Consider the following 19,689-nt stretch of genomic DNA (forward strand, 5'->3'; position numbering starts at 1 on the left):
ATTTGGACAACTTTAAAGGCGATTTTCTCAATATTTTGACTTTTTTGCACCCTCAGATTCCAGATTTTCAAATAGTTGTATCTCAGCCAAAAAATTGTCCGATCCTAACAAACCATACATCAATGGAAAGCTTATTTATTTAGCTTTCAGATGATGTATAAAGCTCAATTTAGGAAAATTGACACTTAAGACTGGTTTTGTAGTCCAGGGTCACATTTGATTAGAGATAATAACCACCCGCCCTCCTGTTGTCACCATGTCAACCCCCCACCAATTTGAAATTGTGTTTAAAGATGTAGCTCCTATACTTAAGTAGGTTAAAAGCACTCAAGCATAAGTATTTAATATAAGTTTAAACTAATGCATGTTCATTTAATTGCAATTAAGTGCCAGAAAACATTGCATTCAGTTCACACTTTTAAAGTATATTCTTTTGATCTCAGAGAAAATTGAAAAGCAAACTCTTGTTGTATTGCACTACAGACAGGATGATAACAGCACTGTCCTACATCTATCTACAGAAAACAAGATTCATAGACACAGAAATGATGCTTTATCCAGCATTACTTTATTTATTGTAGAAATATGTTCATCAGTGGTGTTTTGGTTCTCCACAGTTATCTTTTGTACAGCAATATTAGGCCATCCTGTCTTAACCAAGCTACCAAACTATACAGAAAAAAACCTTCCCTGAAGTGGGATCAATACCAGCAAAATCTCTTCAGCTGTAAAGACAAAGCTTCATTAAAAACACAGTTAAGACACATTATTAGAAAAGCTCGACACATAATATACTGTATGTGCATTGGAATAAAAAGTACAAATGTTGATAAATTACCACAGATTTGTGAGTCTTATGAAAATAAAAATAAGAAAGAGGTAATTACTCTTCAATAATCAATAATCAGTTAGTGATACCCATCTCCTGTCTTTTCTTCACACTGACGATTCCTGATTTTGACCATGACAATGCCTTCCTGACAAACCGCAAACACAGTTTTAGGTCGGGTTCAAAACAGTGCAAAGTGATTTACATAAGGATAAATACTGTGCTATGATGATAAACATAAAACTCCACTTTATTTAAATGTGCCACTCTAGACATAGAGTTATTCAATACCTGAAATGTTGGTGTCAAAGTTATCTTTAATTTCTGAAGAAATGTACTCCAATTATAAAATGTTTTGCAGTTGCTCCCTAACAAGCTTGCAGCCCTGTGTGTGAAGATGAAAGTTTGCATACTGACAGAATATGCTGATAAATAGTTTGTTTGGTCAGTTATTTGTTTTAAAGTACCACGTACCCCAAAAATGAACACAAACTTTACAAATCCAAACCACTGCATGATCCACATGCTTGGAAAGAATCCTATTTTCAGTGCAATATTATATTGACAATATGAGGGGGATGTGAGAGTCTTCTCTTGATGTCAATCTGAAGCTTTGGTTTCCCACTCCTACAAACACAAAAAGTGGTTAAGGGTCAATGCAGTTTTAGTTAACTGTTATATAGTATGATCAGTTTTATAAATATACACATTTTTCAGTTGTAATTATAACTAGCTTAAATTTTAAATATATTTCAAGCGTTTTTTTCCAGTTTGTGATTTTAGTACTTCAACTTGCCAGTGTCTTTTGTCAATTATAAATGTCTAAAGAAAACACAATGAATTCATAAATCAAGATAGATGCAAATAGGAAACATGAAAAGAAGTCTGGTTTTTTGAGATATTTATTAAAATGTAGTGAAAAAAAGAGACAAAAATCTGCCAGTGGGCTCAGAAAAGTCTTAGACTACTGATAGATTCCCTATTGACAGGTGTTTTGAGCACAAACTCAATTAATTACTTTTGTTTAATTTCTCAAAGAACAAGATTTAAGGTCATTGCACACTGAGTCCGACATTTTCATATTCCTTATCCTTTCCTATCAAATAAATGCTACGGATGTGAAAACGCAGAAAATCGAACCTGATCCGAATTTTTTTATAACGGACGAAAGTTTCAGAGGCAGTGTGCACTGTGTAAACGTGATAGATTTGAATCAGGTTCGATTTTCTGCATTTTCACTTCCGTAGCATGCATTTTGATAGGAAAGGATGAGGAATACGAAAAAATGGAAAAAACGCAAGTGAAAATTTCAGACTCAGTGTGCAATGACCTTAAATGTATGTAATTAAGTAAATGTATCTCGATTTAAGAATAAAAAAAAAAATTGTATTGGAAAACAAGTTAAAAATACTGACAATGATATTCATTTTGTAGCAGTGCATGCAACATTTAATGGCATAATTTTATGAATTTAAGACTTTCTGCGATTTAAGACCTTTTAGTGGGTGAATTAAAGCTTATTAAGGCCTTTTTAAGACATGCAATTTTATTATTTTACTTCACCTTTATTTCGGTTGAAAACAATATTTTAATAATTTATTTAACAATAATGGCCCTGGGTGACATTTACTGAGGAAAATGAAGTGTTGGTCTTGATCGTATAATTTGTGATGGTCTGTGCATTGTGCTCACGCTGAAGGACTCTTACCTTCCTCCTCCGGAAGACCCTGCGATGCTCGATAAACAGGGCAGACGGGGCTTTCTTCAGGGTGCTTTTTGCTGAGGCAGTTCTTCTCAAGAGTGGGGTCAGAAAGCCCCCCTTTGAGAGACAGAAAATCAGAGGTGAGTCTTCAAGAGAGAGCGTGTTATGCATATTTCCTTTTATAGAATGAAATGGTGAAATATCCCGAATGACTCAAACAAGAGTCACAATCACTTCTAAAACATTTCCAAAGTAATCAGACTGCTCCAGTGAGTCCACTCATCTTTGCTTGATGAAGTAGGATGTAATGGTGGGTTAAAAGAGCTCTTATCTGAGTGTTATTACCTGCTCCTCTGGGAGGAAGTGGCTCCCAAGCCAACCCACTGTAATTACTGAACTCACAACGGCAGCAACAACCGACAAACAAAGCACGCCAACAATCTTTCAGATTGGAACAAAAAGCTGAAATGTGACACCAAACAACACCTGATAGTAGCCCAAAATGAGATCCCATCTTTGTCTCATGTAATTGATCTTGCAAATCAATATTAGCTTGTTGCAGTTACAATCCAAACAACAGGTGGCAGTAGGGTCAACCAGCTGGGTCAAAATAACCCAGCATATGTTCTGTCCAATATTGGTTTGTTTTTAACCCAGCATTTTTTAGAGAGTATATTTAAAAACGAAGAAAAACTGACAAAATTTTAACTAAAACTTAAATGGAAAATATACAAATTAAAACCTAAAACAAGACATTTATAAAAACTAAAAGTACCTCATTGATACTAAAATAACACTGCATCATACTTTGAAATATTCCATGAATTTACTCAGTATTCCAAGAAAAACAAGGTACTACTATGGTAAATGTCCAAACCAAAAAACATGAGAGTACAGTGGTTCTGTTTGGTACATTTTTGTAAGTGTGGAACCACCATGGTATTTTTGAAGTGCCTTAAAGTGCCAAATACCATAATGCATGAATATGGTAATCATTCAGTACCTTGATACAATATCAGAGTACCATGGTATTAGAATAATTGTACCATGGCACTGGCGCAGTGCTTTTTTTTGTAGGGGTAGTATGAATCGGAGGTTGTTACCTGTGCTCGTTCAGTGCAGAAAGCGAGGGAGCGTCTGAAGGAGTTCCGTTTAACTGGCTTCGTCCCCACACTCACGAGGTTGACCTCTGACCCTGCTCGCAACTGCACACGTCTCTTTCCTGCCAGGTCCAGCTTCTGCACCCCCCTCTCAATCTCAAACACTTTTGTACCTAAAAACATAAACACACACACACACACGATCAATCACCTAAGATGAATGCTTATTTTCACCAATGCTTCATTTATTTGATCAAAAATCCAGTAAAAACAGTAATATTGTGAAATATTAATACAATTTAAAATAAATGTTTTCTATTGTAATATATTTAAAAATGTAGTTCATTCCTGTGATGCAAAGCTGCATTTTCAGCATCATTACTTCCGTCTTCAGTGTCACATGATCCTTCAGAAATCCTTCTGAAATGCTGATTTGCTGCTAAAAAAACATTTATTAGTATTATCAATGTCTTATTATTATTGTGATGCATTTTTTAGGATTTTTTGATGAACAAAGTTTTTTTTTTTAATATAAATGTTTTTTTAACATGATTAAAGTCTTTACTGTCATTTTTTATTATTTCTTGCATATAAACCAACCACTAATATAAATATGAACAGTGTCAGTAAAGAGCTTGAGCTTTAACTTGAGCAGAATATTTTCTTGCGTAGTTTCTAATTTAGCTGTAATTTTGTGTTATTCCACCACAGAATGCTTTTAATTGCTTTATATAATTTGAGATGTGGTGGAAATGTGCGGAAATCTTCAAGACTTTCAGAAAAATAAACAGAATTCCGATGCATGTGTGTCCATTGTTGCATTGTTAATAGGCAAATTAAACTAGTTTGAGTGTGAAAAGTGTTTTAAGAGTGTTTATTTTCTAAAAGCTAGTGTATTATTTTTCAGAGTTTTGTGGATGTTTATTCATTTTCTTTTTATCTCTTCCCTGAGTAGAGCATGTTCTGGAAAGTTGGGTTCAAGAAGAAAACATGATATTCTCATGGTTTTGACTGAAGAATCTTAGAGGATATGTGTGTGTGTGTGTTTGTGAGTGTGTGTGTGTGTGTGTACGCCACAATGCTACATCCCTGCACTGCAACCAAAACCACACGGGAGAAAAAAAATCGCCAGCCGCCGCTGATCCCTACCAAAATGGGAGCACTGGAGTGTTGCCTTCCTCTGCTGAGACAGTCCAGAAACACAAAGAGTCTAAACCTCACCTCACATGCCCTGTAGTACACAAGACTATAAAACACACTGCCGCTTTCTAAACCCGGCTCATACACCAGCAAAAGTGTTTTTTACAGAAATTACCACAGCAAAGATGCATTAAATCAGCAGCATAGACATTTATAAAGTTAGAAAAGATTCTTTTAAACTTTCTATTCATCACAATATCCTGACAATATGTATCAGTTTCATCAAAAATATAACCAGCACAACTGCATTCAATATTGATAATAATAATAATTGTTTCTTGAGTAGCAAATCATCTTATTAGAATGATTTCTGAAGGATCATGTGACACTGAAGACGTGTGATGATGCTGAAAATTCAGATTTGCATCACAGGAATAAATTACATTTTTGAAACGATTACAATTTTTCACAATATTACTGTTTTTACTCTATTTTTGACCAAATAAATGCAGCCTTGGTGAGCATAAGAGACTTCTTTCATTAAAGTATCTTACCAACCCCAAACATTAAAATATTTCCTGCTAAACTGTATTTGACAAACCTGATGAGAAAAACAGCACCACAAATAGGTCCATAATCATAATCAAATACATTAAAGTCAATAGAAACACCACATCGTGTCAATTTGTGTAAGAAAACATTAGAGCATCTAAACGTTGTATAACATTATAGTGTATTATTTAGGTCACGCTGACCTTATTTAGAAAATAAAACATGCAAAAAGGCACGTGGGCACAAAATGATGCTCTGGGATGTTATGCAAATCCATAAACCAAGAGCATGGAAAGTTCGCTTTGAGCTCCAGCACTAGCCACTATATAATTATTTAGCACTGTTCAAATTAAAAGCAGATGCCTCTGAATTGTCAAGTATTTGCCGTGGATGAGGGAGCGATGGTTAGGAAAGCCGTATGTATGTCTTAATCATATGTTTTGTGCTCAAGAGGGAAATAGGCTTATGTTTGGTCACAGGACCAGCCTGTCCATATAGGTGGTCGCCTAAGGCCTGTGAGGTGGTCTATAAATGTAGATTACAACTTCCAGCAACCATTTGCATCTCTCATTTTATTGACCAAATGCATTACTGTATTCCCAAAGATTTTATGAGAGAATAATGAGCTGGAAAGACTGATGATGCTGATCTGCTCAAAGCAATGAAGTTAGCTGGATAAACAGCAACCAAATTGGTGACAGAGTGAGCGGGACCAGGCAATGAGGGCAGAAAATGGGATAAAATGAAAGAGAACTATAAATGTATAGTATATTTTGATCTTAATGCGTTTCCTTTCTTTAAAAAGTACAGCTCAGGATTAGCGACTGGGGTAATATGACTGACTCACTGTGGTTGCTGAAGATTTCATTATTGCTGCAGTTGGCAGATTCCTTGGATGACACCAATTCTCCGTTTCCACCAGTGTAGGGTTTCTCAAACTGAAAAATGGATGGAACAGATGTATAAGTTAAAAGTAATGCTAGTTTGTCAGAGTAGCAGTGAATGATGACTGTCCATGAATTCAAAACAAGTCAACACTGACTCTATTTACAGTAATATAATCGTACTATATCTCTACTGTGAATAATTAATCCATGCATGTATTTAAAAATAGTTTGCATTTGAAGTCTTTCACCAAAATGTGAGAACTTGCCCCCCACCCACCCACCTTCAGTCTTAAATACTGTCATGTTATGGCTGATAATGTCAGGAACTCAGCCTCTGTGGCTCCCTCCGATCACCACCAGAGGGAACCCTCACCTGAGTATTAACTCTGTCATTCGGACTTCATTTCCCATCACACCCCATACCTGAGACTGATTACCTGCACAGGTGTTCCTCATTGACTGGTCTATTTAATCTGCTCCACCCTTGCTCTCATTGCAAAGTCTTGGTCTTGCCATGCAGACATTTCTGAGCGTTTATCTCGTGTTTGAGTTCCTCTTGCCGACCTGGACTGTTTACCTGTTTATGAAAGATCTCTGCCTGCCTAATCTGAGTCTGCCTGCCTTGCTGATCTGTTTTGTTATCTGTCTGCCGCCTGCCCAGACCTCTAGCCCGAACTCTGTTTATGATTCTGCCCTGCCTACGTGGTACCTGATGCCTGTGATTGACTTATGCTTGTATGACCAGTCTTATGTGATAATAAAGCTGCACATGGATCTTAAAGACACTGCCTCCTCGTTACAGATAACCACCAAATGACAGATTTTAGTTGACTGTTAAGTTGAAAAGAAATAATAAAAAAAAGTAAAAATGAATATTAATTGTATTAAATGCTTCAAGTGAATTTAGGCATTGCAATATTATAATGTGCAGTATGAAAAACTGATATTAATTTTGAGATTTGCTAAGATTACATTTAACAGTGTTATTCAATTATAGAGTTTTTAAAAATATTTACTGAATTAGATGATAGTACATTTAATCTAAATGTAAAAATATAGAGTAATGTACATCATAATTAAATATAGAGTATCAGCTAAAGCATATCTAATATTGACTGATACTGCTAATTAGAAAAATGTAATATTTGTTATGTAATAGATATACTATGCTTCAAATGTTTAAGATCAGTATGATTTTTAAAAATGTTTTTGAAAGAAGTCTCTTATGCCCACTAAGGCTGCAATTTTCTGATAAAATATATACACTAAAATAGTAATATTATGAAATATCATTACAATTTAAAATAACTGTTTTCTATTTGAATGAACATTTATTTTAAACAGCAATTTTTGCAAAAACAATTTAAATGTCTTCAAATGAATGCATCCTTGCTGAATAAAAGTATTAATTTCTTAAAATCTTTCTGACCCCAACCCCACTAATGTACAACCAAATTTAAAGAAAAATGCCTCAAAGCATTGCAATATGGCCTAAGTAAGTAAATAATGACTAGAGATACATTGTCACTAAACTGCAAACTGAGCAGCTTGCTCAAATCATAGAATAATATTGTTTTCAATCTGGTTACATGGGTCAAATGCACTTTACGCCCCCCCACTGCTGGGCCGTACCATGTGCTCCAGTAAGGATGAGTTCGAATAGATGGGCTGCGGGTGGACTGATGGACCACACAGCTGCTGAAAGGGGTCGTCCATGTACATGTTTGAGGTGGGAAACCTGCGGCTTTTCAGACCACTGAGGAACAGAGGAAACAGAAGAATGGAAAAAGGATGCAGAAAGAATGTGAGTACTTCTGTGAGTGAGTGTGTGTGTGTAGTTCAGTGATTCATGCTCGGTTCATATGGCACGCTGGCAGCAGACAGACAGCATGTGAATGTGAGTGTGTGTGTACCTCAGTGACTCGTGGCTGGTGTGTTGATATGGAGAACCAGCTGCAGTTGAACTCCCATCCTGCAGGAGCTGAACCCACTGCTCTTTATCATCTGCACAACTCGCCTGCACATTCACACACAAACAATAATAACTACAGTCATTCAAAATATAGTGACAATAGGTCAACATGATAATAAATCAAAATAAAATACATTTACTTCACTTTTTACAATAAGGGCAAGGATATTAATGAGCACTGTTGCAGTACTGCAGTACAGTGATGGTATCAGATGATGATACAGTGGCATTTTCATATATAATGCACAAATGAACATAGTACCACCAAGGTTATTGTAGTTCATTAAAACTAAAACCATAAAAAGCATTTTGCAACTTGAAATAAAAGTTAAAGCTGCAATCCGTAAATACTGCCTCTTTGTTGCCATCTCTGTTGAAAACCTGGTATTGCAGCCAATTATCTTTATTACATGGGCTGTACTCTGGCAAGGCTTCAGCGCAGATGAATCTGATGTTTTGAGGTGAATGTGTAGCTGTCAGTCACCGCACCTGTGTGAATCAACACTTAGTAATCACAGATTCTATGTCTGGAAATATATGACCCAAATCAGAATTTTCACCATAAATTGTCATCTGAACAAGTAACAAGTCTGCCACGTTTGTTCTGACCAATTGAGGAAAAAAGCATTATAATAAATCGCGCTACCAAAGGTGATTTAATCTAACAATCGGTTAGCTCATATCACATCAAACTGTGCAAATTATTATTATTGTTATACTTTATTCTCAAATTATTAATGTTAACAACATCAACATTGCGTGACTACGAGCATAGTGTGTATTAGCGTGTAGATTTCAATTTCTGTACAGTCTAATATCTAATTGTCATACCATTCGAATTTCATATTAAGAAATTCTTTTAACCCCAAAAGCAAATTATGCTCCCTTAGAAATGGTTTTCTTTAAAATACAAATCTTGTGTAATTCCAGGCTATCTGTAATCAGCACATTTAAAACTAGAATATAATTTAATTTCATTCACATTTAATTATTCTAGCTGCTGTGAGAAAAGGCTATATACGATCTGGCACCTGCAGGATCCTCACATGCTATAGCCTACTAGCCGGGACAACTTGTTTATGTTTACAGACGTGACGTAATGACGCAGTGCCATGCTCGAATTTCCAGCGAAAACCTACCCGTACCACTCAAATTAGAAAACATTATTATAAACTAACCGTTGTGAATCGGACTAAAGTAAGGTGATAGTTTTGAACACTGGCTGGTTATGTACTTGCTCAAATATTAATTTCGGATCATTTTTAACCAAAAAAAAGTTATGGACTGCAGCTTTAACAGAAATAAAATATAGATATGAAAAAAACTTTTACTATTTATTTTATTTCAGCTAGTTGCTAAAACATTACAAATTTTTGTTTAGTTCGATTTGTACAAAAATAACAAAAACTAAAACAAAAATTAATAAAACTACAGAAACTACACACAAAAGTGACTAAATCTCTAAATAAATTAAAATGAAAACATAATATAAAAAGAAAAAAGAAAATATAATTCTCAATGACTGGTTTAAAAAAGCAACTAAAATTAAAATAAAACTGAAAATATAAAATAAAGGCTCATTGAAATATTAATAAATATAATAATAATAATATTAAATAAAATTAATAAAATAATAATAGTATAAAGTAATAATACTTTTATATATAATAAATAACATTAATATTAAAATCACACTGTTCCCACTGTACACTGAAAAAATAGTAATGTTTGAATTCTAATCATCTGAACATCCCTGAACCAACCTATGTACATTAATTTACAAACAAAACTATTTTTATAGCTTAAATCAGGTAGAAATAAAGGTAATAACTGCAGGTGTAGCTTCTCAAAATCACATCACATAAGCGACTGAGATAAGCAGATCATCACCGTACCTCTAGCACAGCCACCTGGTCCCCGTGCTGTGTGATGGTAATGCGGTACGTGTGTGCTGTATCCGGGCCGGGTCGCACCTCGCTCCCTCTGAGCTGAACCGTGTACTGAGGAGTCTCTTCTGACGCCTCATCCCGATACATCTTCAGGACCCCGTCCTCCACCTGACACCACAGACTCTGCCACTGACAGTTCATCAGCACGTTCAGGAAGCCCGCTGAGGACAGACACAGAAGTGTTCACATGTCTGACAGTAATCTGTGTGCACGGTATATTTGTGTGTAGATTATTACACTTCATATTGCAACCTTGTTGAGATGGTGTGTTTAAAGTTGCATTGTTTTATTTATGCCTACGTTTTTTCTTTTAACTGAGATATTCTGAGTATGCTTGGCTTGTGGTTGTTTTTGAGGTAGCATATTAAAATACTTTTTCACACATATTGGCTACTTTTAGGTAGTACTAAGGCATATGTTTTATGTAAACATATCTTCAAATTTAGTAAGAAGACTTAGTGTGGATTTAGTATATAGTAAGACTTTTGGCTAAAATAGCTTAGAGTAAATAGTGTATGGGTGGAACTGAATCTGATCTTTTTTTTGTACATATTGCACTTAACCCACACAGAAACACTTGACTGATTTTATAGATAATTCTGTCACAGTGTTAGAGTACTGTATATTCATACTGGCTTCACTTAAAAGCCATTACTAGAATCAATAAATTTAAAATCTCTTCACAAAACATCACACCAAACAGCAAATGGAGCAAGTATTTTATAAATCATAGGTATAAATTCACTGGTAGTGTAAACTTTAAGTCTAGTTGAAATACAGTTAATGGCATATTGAATATTTAAAAATTAATACCTAAATAGTAACTTAAAAGTTAAGTTACTTATAAGTTACTTAAAGTGCATAAATAATAAAATCATTACATAAAGTATATTTGAAAAAAATGTACTTGAACTTTATTTTACATAATAAAATTAACTTTTTTGTAAGGGCTTGTATAGTGTGCATAGTGCATACTGCGTCATTTGGGAAGCAGCTTTAGTCTCTGAAGCACTAACACTTGTTTGACGACTAGCACAACACATTGGCTTAAACATTACATGTTTAGGGTGGTGCTACCTGCTCATCGACCAATTGCAAACAATGTTTTCAAACCTTTTAAACCATCTACTTTCGTAATTGAGTTTAGTGATGATAGTGCTGCAGAAATTCAACATTTCAGCTTAAAACAAAATTCGGTGAGTCGGTAATCAAAGCACACTCGTGCAAACACATAAATAAACAAATAAACTTATTTGAAGGGTTCCCTTTCAAGTTGTTTGTGGAAACACATAAAGTAGACATCTACACATGTCTCTAATCAGCGAGCGCACGTTTTCAATAACAAAACATTTAAACATTACTCAGTGAGTGGCAAGATGTAGCCACTTCTAAGTTTCAACTAAACTTTTGATCTCCTCCAAAATCTCATTCGTTTACTTCTTTAAAAAAATAAATAGCTTTGCTGCTTTATAAACAAATAAATGCTCTTCTTCCATAAATGCTGAGCCGCTATCAAAAAGTTCATCCATATATTTACAAACCAAACTTCTGAGGTCATTGCTGTGGTTGTCACCCCGGTGTCAAAGGTGACAATCAAATCTCACAGGAATCCGTCCACAGACAATAGCACAGTGTGGAAAACACCCAGCCTGTGTCCTGTGCGGCACGCAGTGAATTTAGCCCCTAATGAATAACACCAAAACACTAGCGAGTGAACAATGCCACAGTTGTACTAATAGCAGTGCTAGCACAGACGCAATGTATGCAGACCTTCTCCACATATGGGGTATAAAGCATATGCTGTTAGTACACGTCTTTAATTAGAAACAGCATTAGGTTACGGAATGACAACAAAGAACTGTGGGAAATATAGACATTAAACAATCAATGAAATCAAAACTGACCCTATTTACATTCTTAAAATTTGTTTCAGGTTTTATGGTGAATGATTCTTCTCTCTCTCTTTCTCTTCCTTCGGTGAATGATTCATCACTACAATTGAAATAACCTGATTAACCAGATCCCCTTCTGAATAATCTAAATACATACACATGCATGTATATATATTTCAGAAAAATGTTATGTTTATATATTTAATATTTATATGTAATGTAAATTATATGAATATAATACATGTAAATATTTTCTAAATATATACTGTATGAGTGTGTTTATATATACATATTAGATACACACAAATATGTAAACAAAAACTTTTATTAATCGTTTGACAGCTCTATTTCATTTGTGTCAAGACGGTCCACATGCATTACTATGAAGGTGAGAAACTGCAACATGCAATATGGCGGAATAAGTCCCACCTTCTACATGAAAGAGCCAATCAGCAATTGTTAAAGTCATAGCATCACTGCAGCTGCCATCAGAAGCTCAACTGCTACAGACAGGGTTGCCAAGTCTGCGGTTTTACCACAGAATTGGGCTACTTTTACACTGTTGATGCGGTTTGCTTTTGAAGTCCGCTGGTTAAAGCGATCTCCACAGAATACAATTTCAATGGAGCGGACCCCCGACGGAGGGGAAAACCATGGAAAAAACATGATTGGCCTTTTAATTAGCAGTTGGACTGGTTTTGTTTAAATAATATTGCATAATATTTACTAAAATAATTAGAAACATGGAACATTTTTTTAATTTAAAAAAATGTACTTGATAAAAAAATCTGATTTATACAGATTTATAATTTACATGGCAACTTAATATGCAAAAAAGTAATCCTATTATGGAGTTTTTAAAAATAAATAAAGAATTTAAAACATAAAAAGGGAAGTAAACACAGTAACCAGCAGGGAACCTGAATTGTGCTCTGATGCTGCATTTTTGCAGTTTGGGGAGGTTCGTAAATGTTTAACGGGTATTTAAAAACTTGTTTAAATTATATAAATGCTTTTCAACATTCAATCTGTTCCTGATGGATAAAAGTCATGTCACGCATTTACTTCAACTTACATTTTTTAGCTTTCATTGAGAGGACAGTGGAGAGAGGACAGGAAATAATATGGAAAAGAGGAAGGACTGGGATCTAGAAACGACATCAGCAAGACTCAAACTCAAATTTCCGGCATGAGCACCACAACTCAATGCCTAACCCCTACAAACTCCTTTGTTAAAAATGCAAGTGTGTCTGCTCACCCAGGTCTTTATCTTTGATTTCCACACTGCTGCTAACTGCAGACGGAAGACTTGAGATTTTCTCTTCATCCGAGTCCGTATGGAGGACAGTACTTGACTACATGGAGAAAGAGAGATTTTTTTACTAAATTACATTAGCAAGCACCTTTTTCTACAAATTGGCATAAGACAGAACACAAGACTTTGCTAAACAGTTTTAGTACATGGCTCAGGCCAGCAGAAGATTCATGAAAGAGACTCTGTGGACTAGATGTGAGGGAAAGCTCTGCAGATTATTAAGCACCAAGCTAATTCAGTAACATCTCATTCAGAGAAATGCTGTTACTCTCTTGCTGTGTCCATCACATTGATAATATTGTTAACATAGATAGCAGAAACTGGCATGGTGTCAGTAGCGTGATTTACCCTGCAAGAGTCCAGCCTCTCGCTCCTCAGGATGGATGAGGAACTTTGGGATTCAGGCTCATTATAAGAGGAGCCGCTTACTTCTTCTATAATCTACAAATGAGACATACAAAAAAAAAAACATGTTAGGTTAGTTATGCGTTATTAAAAGTCTGCATGAAATTAAAATTCACCCATCTATTTTCTAAATGCATGTTATGTTATGTTATGTATGTTATTGTAAACAATAGCACATCTGTGCATTTTTCATTTTAAAAAAAGTTTTGAGATCACGTTCATATGCCTCCGCAAATGAATACCACACCCACATCTCAACATCCAATCAACAATTGATGCACAGAAGCAAGTCCTGTCCTACATTTAGTCTTTTTCAGTAATTCATCAAACTAATGTACATCACAATAAGTAATAAAGTTGTGTTTCATTGCAACTTGAAGTTAAATGTAAGTCTGTTTAGACTTGTCCAGACCTTCCTCCACTCTTCGGCCTGCGTGCTGCTCTGGAAGCCCAAGATAACCGTCTCGGCATCGGCCACCACCTTCAGCTCGTTCTGCATCTTCTTACTGTGCTTGGATTTGTAGACCACATAACAACCCGTGAGGTTTAGCTCCAGCAGAGGGTGCAGGTCTTTAGCGCACTTAAAACACTACCAGGGAAAAATGAAACACTATTATACACTGTACAATACTGTACTAAAAATAGTATTCATTAGGGAAACAATATACTTTAAAAGAATACATAAATGTAAAGTGAATGTAATTTTTTCAGACACTTAATTGTGAATTAAATGAAAATGTATTATAGCCCAAAATTCAAATGTAACTTTCATTAGTGCTTTTTTACCCACTTAAACAAGACTTGTACATCTTTATATGTAATTTCATAATAAATTTTTTTATCTGTTGAAATATGGTTAAAGTGTACTGCTGAATGTACTGATAAGCATTTCTGGTAATTTGTATGTCATGTATTTAAAGCTGCAGTCCATAAGTTTTGCCTCTTTGTCGCCATCTCTATTTGAAAATGTGGAATTGCAGCTGCTTGCGGAATTATCTTTCTTGCGTGGGATGTCCTCTGGCACGGCCCCAGCACGGATGAATCTAATGTTTTGAGGAGTATGAGTAGCTGTCAGTCACCACACCAGTGTGAATCCTGTCCTTAGTAATCACAGAGTCTAGCCTACGTCTTGGAATATATGACCCAAATAAGAATTTTCACCGTATATTGTCATCTGAACAAGTAACAAATCTGCCACGTTTGTTTTGCCCAACTGAGGAAAAAAGCATTACCATAGCTGTTAGCTCATATCACATCAAACCATGCAAAGTATTATTATCGTTATACTTTATCCTCAAATTATTAATGTTAACAACATCAGCATTGCGTGACTACGAGTATAGTGTGTATTAGCGTGTAGATTTCAATTTCTGTACAGTCTAATATCTAATTGTCATACCATTCGAATTTCATACTAAGAAATTCTTTTAACCCAAAAAGCAAACTATGCTCCCTTCGAACTGGTTTTCTTTAAAATACAAATCTTGTGTAATCCCAGGCTATCTGTGATCAGAAGCACATTTAAACTGGAATGTAATTTAATTTAATTCACATGTGTTTCATAAACACATAATCCTTTCTGGATTACAATCCGCCATCAAAATGATCAATTTAATTATTCTAGCTGCTGTGAGAAAAGGCTATAATCGAGCCGCCACCTGCAGGATCCTCACATGTGATAGCCTAGTAGCTGGGACAACTTGTTTATGTTTACAGACGTGACGTAATGACACAGTGCCATTACACATTTGTAAGGATGAAGTTGCATATACAGTGGGGAATTTTGTTTTTGATCCCCTGCTGATTTTGTACGTTTTCCCACTGACAAAGAAATTATCAGTCTATAATTTTAATGGTAGGCTTATTTGAACAGAGAGACAGAATAACAACAAAAAAATCCAGAAAAACGCATCAAAAAAAAGGTATAAATTGATTTGCATTTTAATGAGTCAAATAAGTATTTGACCCGTTCGAAAAATATGATTTAGTACTTGGTGGCAAAACCCTTGTTGGCAATCACAGAGGTCAGACGTTTTTTATAGTTGGCCACCAGGTTTGCACACATCTCAGGAGGGATCCTCTCCAAATCATTAAGGTTTCGAGGCTGACGTTTGGCAACTCGAACCTTCAGCTCCCTCCACAGATTTTCTATGGAATTAAGGTCTGCAGACTGGTTAGGCCACTCCAGGACCTTAATGTGCTTCTTCTTGAGCCACTCCTTTGTTGCCTTGGCCGTGTGTTGTGGGCCATTTTCAATGCCCTGGCCCTGACGGTACATGGCCCCGTCCATCGTCCCTTTGATGCGGTGCAGTTGTGCTGTCCCCTTAGCAGAAAACCCCCCCGAAAGCATGTTTCCACCTCCATGTTTGACGATGGGGATGGTGTTCTTGGGGTCATAGGCAGCATTCCTCCTCCTCCAAACACGGTGAGCTGGATTTTGGTCTCATCTGACCACAACACTTTCACCCAGTTCTCCTCTGAATCATTGGCAAACTTCAGAAGGGCCTGTACATGTGCTTTCTTGAGCTGGGGGACCTTGCGGGCACTGCAGGATTTCAGTCCTTCACGGCGTAGTGTGTTACCAATTGTTTTCTTGGTGACTATGGTCCCAGCTGCCTTGAGATCATTGACAAGATCCTCCCGTGTAGTTCTGGGCTGATTCCTCACTGTTCTCATGATCACTGAAACCCCACGAGGTGAGATCTTTCATGGAGCCCCAGTCCGAGAGAGATTGACAGTTATATTGTGTTTCTTCCATTTGCAAATAATCGCACCAACTGTTGTCACCTTCTCACCAAGCTGCTTGGAGATGGTCTTGTAACCCATTCCAGCCTTGTGTAGGTCTACAATCTTGTCCCTGACATTTTTGAACAGCTCTTTGGTCTTGGCCATGGTGGAGAGTTTGGAATCTGATTGATTTCTTAAAGGGAGTGCTCCTAATCTCAGCTTGTTACCTGTATAAAAGACAACCTGTGTGCGTTTTTCTGGATTTTTTTGTTGTTATTCTATTATTACTGTTCAAATAAACCTAACATTAAAATTATAGACTGATCATTTCTTTGTCAGTGGGCAAATGTACAAAATCAGCAGGGGATCAAATAATTGTTTTCCCCACTGTATGTTAACTTTAATAGTAATATCTCTACAGTTAAAATTATAATTAAGTACTTTACATGTACTTCAGTATGTTAGTCAACATCAAAACAAGTGTACTTTAAAGCATGAAAAAGATTATTAAAACGATTTAAAATGTGCTTCAAATATGTGCTTCTAAAAACATTACAAAGCGTACTTTTAAAAGTGTACTTACGTGTGTTATGAAACACTCATTAAAGTGTCTGTTTAAGTACACTTACGTGGCCTTTTCATTCATTAAAATTATATTATCTGGAAGTACAGTTTACTTTTAAACATACTTTTAATTTTTGAAATACATTATAAGTGCACATTCAATACACTTGAACACACATTTGGACTGTAACAAGCACAGAAAATAAAATCCAAGAAAGTGAATTTAGTCTTCAATTTTGATTTGAATTGTCAACTCTTATTTAGATTTAGAATTGTTGAATCTCATTCATCTAAATACTGTAAATATACGACAGTTAGCAGAAGCTAAAGATTATGGTTTATTAAGTTGTAAATATGGATATTTTTCTTACACAAATGCATCGATTCACTTCAAAAGGTCTTTATTAAGCCCCTGGAGCTGTGTGGAACACTTTATATGATGGATGGATGCACTTTTTTGGGCTTCAAAATCTCAACCACCCATTCACTGCCAATATAAAGCTTGAAAGAGCCAGGACATTTTTTTATATATCTCTGATTGAATTCGTCTGAAAGAAGAAAGTCATATACACCTAGAATGGCCTGAGGGTGAGTAAATCATGGGGCAATTTTCATTTTTGGGTGAACTATTCCTTTAAATCCTTCAAATATTCAATTTGTCTCATGCATAATTGCACAGACAGATGAAGACTGTAGCTTGTAAAAACATTTAAAAAAAACACTGTAACTTGATTTTAACTGGACATATAAGCATACTACCTAAGAGCACATGAATGTGTAGACAAAAAGTGAGGCAGTTTGGAATACAGCCAAATGAAACTAAATTGAGGCTCTTACCAATAGTGAGTTGTGCTTAATAATGAAGAGCTGGCGGGTCCACTGACCCAACCACTTCTTCTTCCAGAGATATCCACAGATGCGTGACTCTGGCACAGGTCTTAAACACGGTTGAGAGGAGCTCCACTGGATGTAGTGAGCTCTGTCCTTTACAAACTCCTCGTCAGCCTCCTCTTCGCCATACGACTCGTAGTGACTGCTGTCTGAGTCCACTTTATCTGAGGCAAAGATGGGTATTTTAGCATTGCATGTGGGCTTAAGTTGTTTTATTAAACTGCTGAATTGTCTCATATCCCATATAAGAAAATGAGTAAGGCAGGTTTAGAATGACATGAGGTGAGTAAATGACAGAATTTTTGTTTTTGGGTTAGGTATCCCTCTAAAAATTTGTTACACTGACCTGTAGACTGACTGGCCGGGACAAATGGTTCTGCCTCCTCATAACAATCCTCGTCCTCTAAACACGGGAGATTTGGGGGAACAGCAGGATTCATAGACTGAAAACGAACACATAGAGCAGCACATTAGATGTATTTTCATAGTGAGGACTCCAATTATTTTTTTAAAGTCTCTTTTTCTCATCAAGGCTACATTTATTTGATAAAAATCAGTAATACTGTAAGATATTATTTTAATGTAATTTTCAGCATCAATAATCTAGTCTTCAGCGTCACATGATCCTTCAGAAATCATTGAAAACAGCTGTGTTGCGTCATATTTTGGTTTAAATTATGATACGTTTTTCAGGATTCTTTGATAAAGTGCCACATGCTGCCCGTGCAAAGTTATTAAGCCACAGTGAAGACCACACAACCAAAATCTGGACCCTGATCACTCGCGTCACTTTCACATGAGCTGCTCATGGCAACCACACAACCAGAAATGACGACAGCACAGATGGCCAGAGCGATCACCTGAATGTGCACATGAGAGGCATCATATCTGAAGAAAACAAAACCGAGATGATATCTTTCTCATATGGAGCTCAAAACCCAGAGTTTAAGTGCAGCTCTGCAGTTACAGGGAGAGTGTTTTTAGTTGTACTAAGGGTCAGTCGGTCCACAGTGTTTATGAGAGTCTGGTGCAGACTGTTCTAGAGGAGCATAGCTGAAGGACAATGGCTGTGGTCGGCACTGGAGAGAGTAATTTGTAGTCGGACATTGAGGGCGAATCAGTGGCACTGAAACAAAACCTTCTGGGAGTTGAATACAAAAAGTCAAAAGCAGAATTTTTTTAAGTCTCAAGTCCTGTACCTTTCAAGCTGATGCAATTCTCATGTGTCTTAACTTTAACTTATCTCATCTTCTCAAGATTCAAAATAAGGGTTTTCCTTGGGAAATGCATTGGCATCAATTTAAGAACTTGAATGTAATGAAAGCAATTTTAATATACAATTAAAGGATGTTATTGAAATACTGTCATCCTTTGGAGTCAAATCCTGCTTTGTTAACATTTTTAGGGGAAGCGTTTAAGATCAAACACTTGATTTAGTCACAATTAAGTTACTTGTTGCCACTTACTGGCAAAACATCATAACCTGCAAGAAAAGTCACTGCTGATTTAGAACATTTGAGTCACTGCGATGAATCAAAATCATAAACCAGAACGGCAAGAATAATGTTTTCAAACAGGTTTCCCAAACCAAATAAATTTAGTGTGAATTTAAATTTCATTAGCCACACCTCACACTAGTTTTGTTATTAACTAAAACTAAAATAACTAAAATAGTTTACACTGTCTGAAATAAAGTTCAAATAAAATATAAAAAATAAACCCAAAATTTTACCATAAAAATTATACACTTCACCATTAACATCA

General features: G+C 35.9%; 1 protein-coding gene across 2 annotated transcripts in view; it reads right to left on the reverse strand.

The window, feature by feature from the left end:
• Positions 1-544: 544 nt before the first annotated feature.
• Positions 545-19,689, reverse strand: part of LOC306848985 (actin filament-associated protein 1-like 2) — a 50,114-nt gene continuing 30,969 nt past the window's right edge. For both annotated transcript variants that reach the window (XM_079383787.1, XM_079383786.1), the window contains 12 exons: positions 18,272-18,368; positions 17,872-18,089; positions 14,156-14,332; positions 13,687-13,779; positions 13,282-13,378; positions 10,078-10,292; positions 8,124-8,227; positions 7,843-7,966; positions 6,171-6,261; positions 3,635-3,804; positions 2,538-2,648; positions 545-1,456 (listed from right to left, as the gene is read on the reverse strand). In XM_079383787.1, coding sequence (XP_079239913.1) covers positions 1,430-1,456; positions 2,538-2,648; positions 3,635-3,804; positions 6,171-6,261; positions 7,843-7,966; positions 8,124-8,227; positions 10,078-10,292; positions 13,282-13,378; positions 13,687-13,779; positions 14,156-14,332; positions 17,872-18,089; positions 18,272-18,368 — 1,524 coding nt within the window. In that variant the 3' untranslated portion in view covers positions 545-1,429. The remainder of the gene's footprint in view (positions 1,457-2,537; positions 2,649-3,634; positions 3,805-6,170; positions 6,262-7,842; positions 7,967-8,123; positions 8,228-10,077; positions 10,293-13,281; positions 13,379-13,686; positions 13,780-14,155; positions 14,333-17,871; positions 18,090-18,271; positions 18,369-19,689) is intronic.

This window comes from Barbus barbus (assembly GCF_936440315.1).
Source record: "Barbus barbus genome assembly, chromosome: 29".
In the NCBI taxonomy this organism is placed as follows: domain Eukaryota; kingdom Metazoa; phylum Chordata; class Actinopteri; order Cypriniformes; family Cyprinidae; genus Barbus; species Barbus barbus.